At 42.9% G+C, this 11,625-nt stretch overlaps 1 protein-coding gene across 1 annotated transcript; it reads right to left on the bottom strand.

The window, feature by feature from the left end:
- Nucleotides 1-521: 521 nt before the first annotated feature.
- On the bottom strand, nucleotides 522-1,435 carry DUSP21 (dual specificity phosphatase 21). Its single transcript, XM_003808369.5, has one exon. It carries the CDS (start codon nucleotides 1,275-1,277, stop codon nucleotides 705-707), a length of 573 nt encoding a protein of 190 aa, XP_003808417.1. The 5' UTR covers nucleotides 1,278-1,435; the 3' UTR covers nucleotides 522-704.
- Nucleotides 1,436-11,625: the final 10,190 nt, after the last annotated feature.

Genomic DNA, 11,625 nt, shown 5'->3' with positions numbered 1-11,625 from the left:
TCCCTTTTCACAAAGGCCGGTGGGAGATCACCAAAGACACCTTGAGAACTTGCCATCAAGTACAGCAGTCAAAAAAATACAATATTTTTAAACTTTATGGAGTGGAATGGTCTTTTAAAAAACTAATTTTTTTGTTTAACTAATGTATAAATCCGATCTAGAAAACCAGAGATGGGCCACTGTGATTCAAGGTGGGCAAGGGTAGCCTGAGACTCCTCCAGAGCTCCTGGAGCACAGCTTGAATGAAAGCCACTTATCCACTAGGTTGGCACTTACTGGGACAAGTGCAAGGGATGCCAAGATGTCTAAGGCTTTGACTTTGGGTTGGAAAGAACCGGGTGAGATTCTAGGGGATTCACTCCTGGGTTAGTCAGCCTCTGGCAGGGCTCAGGATTCCAGGCCTGCCACATGTATTGGGTGCTGCTGGCAGGTCTATGTGAGCTGAGCATTACTTGCCCCACCCTGGTTCCAGCCAGGCCCCAATATCTTGACCTCACAATATAAAAAACATTTTCACCATCTTATGTTTCATGAATTTAATTCTATTAAGGTAAGGCTTACTACGTTCAAAACTCCAACCCCCTCCCTTTTTTCTTGCCCTTTAACAAGGCACCATCCGGTTTTCTTTACTAACAAAATGTCAGTGTTCAAGTTCAGTCTTGGTGCAAGATCGATGGCAGATGTCAGGGGCTGGCCGGGATGGCTTACGTTGATATCATCGTACGTAGGTCCTTCTCATAGATGTCAGGGATGTTACCTACCGGCGAGTTGATCATGCGCACGGTGTTGTTATTAAACAGCTTGAATTCGTAATTGATGAGCTGTTCCCAAAAGCCATTGTTGGGCCGGATGATGGGGCGGCGCGACTTGGTCCATGTATGGGCGTCCAGCAGCGACATGGAGTGGTATTTCATGAGGTACGCAAGGCACAGTGAGGCGGAACGGCTCACTCCAGCCATGCAGTGCAGCAGAGTGCGGCCCTGCCTCATATCGATGGTGTAGATAAGATCAGCAATGGGGTCAAAAAAGTCGTAGAGACGCGAGTCACGAGCATCGGTAACAGGCACCTTTATGTACTGAATGCCCTCGAAGAATACGTTGACCACTTCCACCGAGGCATTGACAATGGCGGTGATGCGATTGCTGGACAGAAGGAGTTTGTTGTTGGCGGCCACACCATTGCTGAGAAACAAGCTTCTGGTTATTTGGGAGAAGCTGTAGATGGAGGGCTGCTGGACACCCTGAGATGATGAAAAGGAGGACGCGGATGCTGTCATCAAGGCGGCTGGTCCGAGGTCTCTCTACGCTGGTTTGGGACACAACCCTTACCAAGCTAGTTCAGGATAGCAGCCGCGCCGCCAAGTCTCAGGCTAGGTGTTGGAGAAAGAGGACCAGCTATCGGCCACCACCCTCTTCCTGTCTCCTCCCACCACTCCCATCTGGGCGTCACAATCCCGGACAGATAGCCCTGCGGCTCCGGTTTCCATGGCAATGGCCGCTTGCCGCAAGGAGGACAGGGTCTCTAAGCAGGGTCTTCAGAGACACCCCAGTCTCTTTTCATCTTTCTTCATAGTCATTTATTTTCCAAGGCCTAATTCTTATCTTTCTTGACTTTTAAAAATGTTCTGTTACAAGATATCTATTTTATGTTTCAATTATTGGACCACGTTAAACAATATCTATGAATACTTCTATTTCATCAGTGTTGCAGAACAGGGCTTACACTTTCCCTGCAAAATAGCAATATCACATTCTAAGTTGGGGAACAGCATTTGGCTCATGTGATATGCTAATCTCTATAAAACTGGAGCGAGATATGGGATTTGGCTGGGCTTGGTGGACTGGCCTGATACTTCTTTGTTGATTGTAACCATAAAATTATTTTCCTGCTTACAAACACATCAGGGCTGGTTGTAAGAGAGCATTGCTAACTGATATATAGCCCTTTATCTTGAAGTTGGCCTGTGGTGGACAGTTGTGACTAATTTAGCTGTGTCATAGTCCATTTGTACATACAGCTCAAATGACTTACCGCATGAGTCTACTTTATTACCTGAAACAACAGTTCAAATTATTTTCTTTACTTTCTTAAAAAAAAAAATGCCTACATGCTTTGTGAACTACAAATCACTTTGACCACTACCGATGCTGTCTTCCCAGTAATATTAAACATTCTGAAACAAGTTAATGCTACATGGTAATTGGGCCAAAAATTGAGACAGTTTTGCTCTGTCACCCAGGCTGGAGAGTCCCAGGCCTCTGCTTCCTGGGTTCAAGTGATTCTTGTGCCTTAGCCTACCGAGTAGCTGGGATTACAGGAACGCACCACCACACCTGGCTAATTCTTGTATTTTTAGTAGAGACAGGATTTCACCATGTTGGCCAGGCTGGTCTCAAACTCCTGACCTCAGGTAATCCTCCCTCCTCGGCCTCCCAAAGTGCTGGGATTACATGCACGAGCCCAAAAATTAATTTCTAAAATGTAACCTGACATTTGCATTTCCTTCCAGCTAAGATTTTTATAGAATTTGGCTGAAAATGGAAAAGAACTATAGCCTAAAACTAACAAATTGTTTCACAGAGTAGCCAATTGACTCACATACTTTGCTCTCATTCCGTCATCATTTTGGTATGTGTTCAAAGGTGTGCTGTGATTATGAACAAAGATGAAATAGATATCAGGCTGCTTATGATGGTCAAGGAAATGATAACCTCAAAACACAACACACGTTTCTTTTCTCAGTTGTCATAATCAAATTATTTTGCATTACTTAAATTGTCAGTCCCCACAAAGCTATCTGGAAGAAAATAGAACATGAATACTAAATAAATATGAAAACTGTTTGTTGGGGGCAGCTCAGCTGGGCTAACGGAGAAGCTTTGTAATCTATGTAGTAATGTGGAGGCCCTAAACTAGTATTGGAGTCTACTTATTTCATAAGTATACACTTCTTAAACTTTAAAACTAAGTACAATTAACAAAATAATTTCAGACACTATTTTCTTTTCTTTTTTTTATTTTTATTTTTTTTGAGACGGAGTTTTGCTCTTGTTGCCCAGGCTGGAGTGCAGTGGCGCGATCTTGGTTCACCACAACCTCCGCCTCCCAGGTTCAAGCCATTCTCCTGCCTCAGTCTCATGAGTAGCTGGGATTACAGGCTCGCGCCACCATGCCCAGCTAATTTTTTGTATTTTTAGTAGAGACGAGGTTTCACCATGTTGGCCAGGCTGGTCTCAAACTCTCGACCTCAGGTGATCCACCCACCTCGGCCTCCCAAAGTGCAGGGATAACAGGCATGAGCCACCGCGCCCGGCCTCAGACACTATTTTCAAAGACAAGCATGACCCGTGTTAAATAGATTCATTTATTTATTCTTCATATTCTGTGACACCTGTTAGTCTGAGGGATGTTGGATGTTTTAAAATTCCACTATGGAGCTTTTCCTGGATAGATAACGTTTTCTCCCCTTGAGTTTGGAAGCAGGTCACTTTCAGATCCCACTTGTCTCTACTTTTCCTTTTTTTTTTTTTTTTTTTTTTAACACACTGATGGAGGCAATTTTCCTTGTTATTTAGTGAAGAAAATGTGCAATGGACTTGCCCAATAACACACTCTCTTTCCACCGCTGGGAAAACACCCTGGATGTTAAGAACTAGTTAATGTTCAAATTTCTCAATTCAGTAGTCAAAGCCCTTTCTAATCTAAGCCTGCCTTTCAAATCTCATTCATTCATTTATTCATCAGATTTTTATTAAGAATCTATAGTGTGTTAGGCATTTTCACCTATATAAACCCTCAGTTCTGACCAAACAAAGCAAACGCTTTTGGTAAATACAAAATGTACATTCCTGTTTCCTTACCTTTGCTCATGCCATTCCTCTCTCTTGAGAAGCCTGACTCCTCTCTGCTTCCTGAATTCTATCCGAGCTTCAAGACTCAGCTTGATTAATTTAAAAAGGGGATCAACTGAGCATCCAATCTGTGTCAGGTATGGTCCTAGCAGTGTAGATCCATCACAATACAGGGCCTGATTTCCAAGAGCTTATACTTTGGCCAGAGAGATAGATAACCTTGGAAGAGTCCAGAAGAGAGGGTATGATTCATTGTTTTAGGTGAGTGTTTGGGGGCCAGGGGCAGTAGGTGTATGTCATGGAAGGCTTAATAGAAAACGTGACTGGGAAAAGTCTTTTTGTTTTTATTACTTATTATTTATAGTGTCCAAGTTTGTGTTTTGAAAAATATCAAACCTACATAAAAGCTGCAAGAATAGAACAATGAGCATCTGTTTACCCTTCACCTATAGTTCTATTGTTAACACTTCACATTTGCTTTATCTATTTTGATATACAGACACACATATTTATTTATTTGCTTGTTTCTTTTTGCTGAAACATTGAGAGTTTCTTGTAGATATAGCAACAATTTAGCCCTTCAGCACATATCTCCAAAGAACAAGTACATGCTCTTCCATAACCACAGTACAATGACCATACTCAGGAAATTTAACATTGGCCCCATATTATCATCTAACACGTAATCCATATTCAAATTTCACCAAGTCTTTTAATAATATTATTTATAGCTGTTTTTTTCTTTTGATCCAAGATTGAATCAAGGATCACACATTGCATTTAGCCGTCATGCTTCTTTAGCATCTTTAAATTTGGAGCTGTTGCTGAGTCTTTTATTTTGTTTCGGTCTTGCTGGACATTGGCATTTTTAAGAGTTCAGGCTAGTTTTGGCCGGGTGCGGTGGCTCACGCCTGTAATCCCAGCACTTTGGGAGGCCGAAGTGGGCAGAACACAAGGTCAGGAGATTGAGACCATCCTGGCTAACACGGTGAAACCCCGTCTCTACTAAAAATACAAAAAAATTAGCCGGGCGTGGTGGCGGGCGCTTATAGTCCCAGCTACTCGGGAGGCTGAGGCAGGAGAATGGTGTGAACCCAGGAGGTGGAGCTTGCAGTGAGCCGAGATTGCACCACTGCACTCCAGCCTGTGCGACTGAGCAAGGCTCCGTCTCCAAAAAGAAAAGAGTTCAGGCCAGTTTTGCAGAACATCTTTCAAGATGTATTTGTTTGACTGTTCCCTCGGGATTAGATTCAGGTGAAATATTTTTTGCAAGAAGACCACCAGAGTGTGTGATTCTCAGTACATCGTACCAGGGGCATACGTTATTTGTTTGTTCCATTAATGGTGATGAGAATTTTTTCTTTTCTCTTTCAATAGCTTTAGGGGTACTAGCGGTTTGGGGTTACATGGATGAACTGTATAATGGCAAAGTCTGAAATTTTAGTGCACCCATCACCTGAGTAGTGTACATTCTTCCCAATATGTAGTTTTTAAATCTCTCCCCACTCTCATCCTCGCCCATTATGAGTCTCCAATGTCCATTATACTAGTCTATATGCCTTTGTGTACCCATAGCTTAGCTCCGACTTATGAGAACATGCGACCAGGCATGGTGGCTCACGCCTGTAATCCCAGCATTTTGGGAGGCCAAGGCGGGTGGATCACCTGAGGTCAGGAGTTCGAGACCAGCTTGGCCAACATGGCGAAACCCCGTCTCTACTAAAAATACATAACTTAGCTGGGCATGGTGGCGCACGCTTGTACTCCTAGCTACTTGGGAGACTGAGGTGGAGGATTGCTTGAACATGGGAGGATCGCTTGAACCCAGGAGGCGGAGGTTGCAGTGAGCCGAGATCGTGCCACTGCACTCCACCCTGGGCAAGAGAGTGAGACTCTGTCTCAGAAAAAAAAAAAAAAAAGTGAGAACATGTGATATTTGGTTTTCCATTCCTGAGTTACTTCACTTAGAATAATGTTCTCCAGTTCCATCCAAGTTGCTGCAAAAGACATTATTTTGTTCTTTTTTATAGCTGAGTAGTATTCCATGGTGTATATATATCACATTTTCTTTATCCACTTATCAGTTGATGAGCACTTAGTTTTGTTGCGTATCTTTGCATTTGTGAATTGTGCTGTAATAAATATATGCGTGTAGGTGTCTTTTTGATATAATGACTTCTTTTCCTTTGGGTAGATACCTAGTAGTGGGATTACTGGATCAAATGGTAGATCTACTTTTAGTTCTTTAAGGAATCTCCATACTGCTTTCTGTAAAGATTGTACTAATTTACATTCCCCTAGCAGTATTACCTTTTTACCACATCCACACCAACATCTATTGCTTTTTCAATTTTATTTATTTTATTTTATTCATTTATTTATTTCTGAGACGGAGTTTCGCTCTTGCCGCCCAGGCTGGAGTGCAGTGGTGCATCTCAGCTCACTGCAACCTCCACCTCTTTGGTTCAAGCGATTCTCATGCCTTAGCCTCCCATGTAGCTGGGATTACAGGCGCGCACCACCAAGCCTGGCTAATTATTTATTTATTTATTTTTTGAGACTGAGTCTCACTCTGTCGCCCAGGCTGGAGTGCAGTGGCGCGATCTCGGCTCACTGAGAGCTCCGCCTCCCGGGTTCACGCCATTCTCCTGCCTCAGCCTCCCGAGTAAGCTCGGCTAATTTTCGTATTTCTAGTAGAGATGGGGTTTCACCATGTTGGCCAGGCTGGTCTCCAACTCCCAACCTCAGGTGATCTGCCCATCTCGGCCTCCCAAAGTGCTGGGCTTACAAGCATGAGCCACCGTGGCCGGCCTTTACTTTTTAATAATGGCCATTCTGCCTGGGGTAAGATGGCATTTTATTGTGGTTTTGATTTGCATTTCCCTGATAATTAGTGATGTTGAGCATTTTTTCATGTTTGTTGAGCATGTGTATATCTTCTTTTGAGAAATATCTATTCATGTCATTTGCCCACTTTTTAATGAGATTATTTGTTTTTTTCCTGCTGATTTGTTTGAGTTCCTTGTAGATTCTGGATATTAGTCCTTTGTTGAATGCATAGTTTGCAAATATTTTCTCCCATTCTGTGAGTTGTCTGCTTACTCTGGCGATTGTTTCTTCTGCTGTGCAGAAGCTTATAAATTTAATTATATCCCATTTGTTTATTTTTGTTTTGTTGCAATTGCTTTTGGGGTCTTAGTCATGAATTCTTTGCCTAGACCAATGTCCAGAAGAGCTTTCCTAGGTTTTCTTCTAGAATTTTTATGGCTTCAGGTCTTACATTTAAGTCTTTAATCGATCTTGAATTGATTTTTGTACATGGTGAGAGAAATGAATCCAGTTTCATTCTTCTACATGTGGGATCCAGTTTTCCCAACACCATTTATTGAATAGGGTGTCCTTTCCTCAGTTTATGTTTTTATATGCTTTGTCAAAGATTAGTTGGTTGTAAGTATTTTGCCTTATTTCTTGGTTCGCCATTCTATTCCATTGGTCTATGTATCTATTTTCATACCAGTACCACGATAGCCTTGCAGTATAATTTAAAGTGTGGTAATGTGAAGCCTCCAGATTTTTTCTTTTTGCTTCGGATTGCTTTGGCTATTTGCTCTTTTTTGGTTCTATATGAATTTTAGGATCATTTTTCTAATTCTGTGAAAAAATGATGTCGGTATTTTCATAGGAATTGTATTGAATTTATAGATTGCTTTGGGCAGTATGGTCATTTTCATGATACTGATTCTTCTAATTCATGAGCATGGGATATATTTGCATTTGTTTGTGTTATCTATAATTTCTTTCAGCAGTATTTTGCAGTTCTCCTTGTAGAGATATTTCACCTCCTTGGTTAAGTACATTCCTAAGTTGTTCGGTTTTTTGCAGCTAGTGTAACAGCAATTGAGGGGTTTTTTTTTTGTTTTTTTTTTTTTTGAGACGGAGTCTCGCTCTGTCGCCCGGGCTGGAGTGCAATGGCATGATCTCAGCTCAATGCAACATCCACCTCCCGGGTTCAAGTGATTCTCCTGCCTCAGCCTCCTGAGTAGCTGAGATTACAGGTGCCTGCCACCACGCCCTGCTAAGTTTTTGTATTTTTAGTAGAGACGGAGTTTCACTGTGTTGGCCAGGCTGCTCTCGAACTCCCGACCTCGTGTTCTGCCTGCCTTGGCCTCTCTAAATGCTGGGATAACAGGCGTGAGCCACTGCGCCCAGCTGCAATTGAGTTCTTGATTTGATTCTCAGCTTGGACATTGTTGGTGTATAGCAGTGATTACCAATTTGTATACATTGATTTTGCAACCTGAGACTTTACTGAATTCATTTATCAAATCTACAAGTCTTTTGGAAGAGTCTTTAGGATTTTCTAGATATACTACCTATCATATCATTGGCAAACAGAGAGTTTGACTTCCTCTTAACCAATTTCTTTTTTTTTTTTAGACAGAATCGCACTCTGTCGCCCAGGCTGGAGTGCAGTGGCGCAATCTCAACTCACTGCAACCTCCACCTCCTGGGCTCAAGCAATTCTCTAGCCTTGCCTCCTGAGTAGCTGGGATTACAGGCATGTGCCACCACACCTTTTGTATTTTTAGTAGAAACAGGGTTTCACCATATTGGCCAGGCTGGTCTCAAACTCCTGACCTCAGGTGATCCACCCGCCTCGGCCTCCCAATGTGTTGGGATTACAGGCGTGAGCTAGCGTGCCCAGCTCTCTTTTCCAATTTGGATGCCCTTTATTTCTTTCTGTTGCCTGATTGCTCTGGCTAGGACTTCCAGTACTATGCCAAATAACAGTGGTGGAAGTGGACATCCTTGTCTTGTTCCTATTCTCAGAGGGAATGCTTTCAACTTTTCCTCATTCAGTATGACGTTGGCTGTCAGTTTGTCATATATGGCTTTTATTATTTTGAGGTATGTTCTTTCTATGCCTAGTTTGTCGAGGGTTTTTATCATAAAGGGATGCTGGATTTTATCAAATGCTTTTTTGCATCTATTGAGATGATCATGTGGATTTTGTTTTTAATTCTGTTTATGTGATGAATCACATTTATTGACTTGCATATGTTGAACTATCTGTGTGAATGATGATAATTTTGACCACTTGGCTATGGTGGCATTAGCTAAGCTTCTCCAGTGTGAATGTGATTTTTCCCCTTTGTATTAATTATTTCATTATTATTATTATTACTTTTTATTGAGACGGAGTCTCACTCTGTCGCCCAGGCTGGAGTGCAGTGGCATGATCTCAGCTCACTGCAGCCTCTGTCTCCCAGGTTCAAGCAGTTCTCCCACCTCAGCCTCCTGAGTAGCTGGGATTACAGGTGCCTGCCACCGCACCCGGCTAATTTTTTTTATTTTTAGTAGAGACGGGATTTGGCCATGTTGACCAGGCTGGTTTTGAACTCCTGACCTCGAGTGATGTGCCCACCTCGGCCTCCCAAAGTGCTAGGATTACAGGAGTGAGCCACCGCACCTGGCCCTCTTTGTATTAATAATTAATAAGGAGTATGTGAGGTGGTGCTTTGAGTTTGTAGAACTATCTTTGGAATAGAACTTTGAAGAATGAAAAGGAGTTTTCCAGTCAAAGAGGAAAGGATATCCTAGACAGAAAGGGAAGCATATGCAAAGGTACATAGGTATGAAATACTGTCAGAAGGACAAAGAACAACTCAGAATTGCTAGTGTATACAGAGTGAAGCTGTAGAAGTCATAGGAAGGATGGCTAGAGATCCCAGAGGGCCTTTAAGCAGGGACTTGGGCTTGATCCTATAGGTCAGGTGACACATGAGTTTTTGTTTTTTTTGTTTTGTTTTGTTTTGTTTTGAGATGGAATCTCGCTCTGTCACCCAGCCTGGAGTGCAGTGGCGTGATCTTGGCTCACTGCAACCTCCGCCTCCCGGGTTCAATTCTCTGCTTCAGCCTCCTGAGTAGCTGGGATTACAGGCACGCACCACCACGCCCAGCTAATTTTTTGCATTTTTAGTAGAGACGGGGTTTCACCGTGTTAGCCAGGATGGTCTCGATCTCCTGACCTTGTGATCCGCCCGCCTCAGCCTCCCAAAGTGCTGGGATTACAGGCATGAGCCACCGGCGCCCAGCCCTAATTTTTGTATTTTTAGTAGAGACAGGGTTTCACCATCTTGGCCAGGCTGGTCTTGAACTCCTGACCTCGTGATCCACCCACCTTGGCCTCCCAAAGTGCTGGGATTACACACATGAGCCACCGCAGCTGGCAACACACAAGTATTTTATGCAGGGAAATGGCATCATCAGAATAGAATTTTAGGAAGCTCACTGACAGCTATGTGGATGAATTTGTAGAGAGAAGGGGCAAAGTGAGAAGAATGGCAATACTAGAGGGAGTGAGAACTATTGCAGTAGTCTAGGTGAGCAATGAGATACATCTGTTACAGACTCTTTCCTGACATGGAAGCTGGATCAAATCCAAATATATTTCACCTAATCAAATGTATACATGGGCTAGGCCACATAAGAGGATGGAATACCAAACTTCCTATGGATCAGGCTCTGGAGAGTTTGATGTCCTGAAAGGAGAGTTAAGGCAAGAGGTTGAGGTTGCAGGTAATATATTTAAATTGGAGGGTGGTGGTAAGGAGAAAACCTGAAGGCGTATAGGGTGAGGACACAGGAGAGCCATGTAACTAAAGGGAGCTGCATGTTATGCTGTCCAACAGACAGGTAAGATGGGAGTTGCCCAGCAGAAGGCCCTAAGGCAGAGGTGGCAGTTGGCCTCCCTGAGTAATGAGCAAGGGAGAGTTATGTGTGAATTTCAGATGAGGGGCTGGGTCAGTTGCAACAACATATAGAGCCGGCAGGAAGCCAGCTCCACTAGGACTTGTTGCTGGGCTCAGCCTGGTCCTTGGTTTATGGACGGTGAGTGGGGAGACAGATGGATATGAATATGGAAGTCTTTAAATAACACCCTCTAGTCCTGAATACAAATAACATGAGAAAATGATTGTTGCTTATTTGTTAGGTGAAAAAAAAAACAGTTTATAACAGACTAGATACATTTTTGTAAAGGCAAAATACATATGTGTGGGTATTTGTCATTACATGTACATATCGTATATATTAAACACCTAGCTATGAATCCTATTTATGGAAATATTAGGTGTCTGAAGCAGCTCTAGTTATGGAGTAAGAATTCAATTTGTTAAAGTTTTTTTCATTGTCGGTTTTAACCGCAATCTGTATGATTAATTCAAATTAAGACAGAATTTTATTTATTTAAATTGACAAATGACAAATTGAGCTGGGCATGGTAGGTAACACAGGGAGACCCCGTCTCTATAAAAAACTTTTAAAAAAATTTTAAAAAGGCCGGGTGCGGTGGCTCACGCCTGTAATTCCAGCACTTTGGGAGGCCGAGGCGGGCAGATCACCTGAGGTCGGGAGCTGGAGACCAGCCTGACCAACATGGAGAAACCCCGTCTCTACTAAAAATACAAAAATTAGCCAGGCGTGGTGGCGCATGCCTGTAATCCCAGCTAGTCGGGTGGCTCAGGCAGGAGAATCGCTTGAACCCCAAAGACGGAGGTTGCGGTGAGCTGAAATCTCACCATCGCAATCCAGCCTGGGCAACAAGAGCGAAACTCCGTCTTAATAAATAAATAAATAAATAAATAAATAAATAAATAAATAAAGAATTAGCTGAGTGTGGTGGCATGTACCTGTGGTCCCAGCTACTTTGGGAGGCTCAGGTGAGAGGATTGCTTGAGCCCAGGAGGTCGAGGCTCCCATGAGCCATGATCG

The sequence above is a fragment of the Pan paniscus genome, chromosome X (assembly GCF_029289425.2).
Source record: "Pan paniscus chromosome X, NHGRI_mPanPan1-v2.0_pri, whole genome shotgun sequence".
Lineage (NCBI taxonomy): Eukaryota > Metazoa > Chordata > Mammalia > Primates > Hominidae > Pan > Pan paniscus.
This window is presented reverse-complemented; position numbering and strand designations above follow the sequence as displayed.

What these genes read in the sequence shown, in the direction of transcription:
- DUSP21 (XM_003808369.5), bottom strand. Translation starts at nt 1,277, where the DNA reads ATGACAGCATCCGCGTCCTCCTTTTCATCATCTCAGGGTGTCCAGCAG.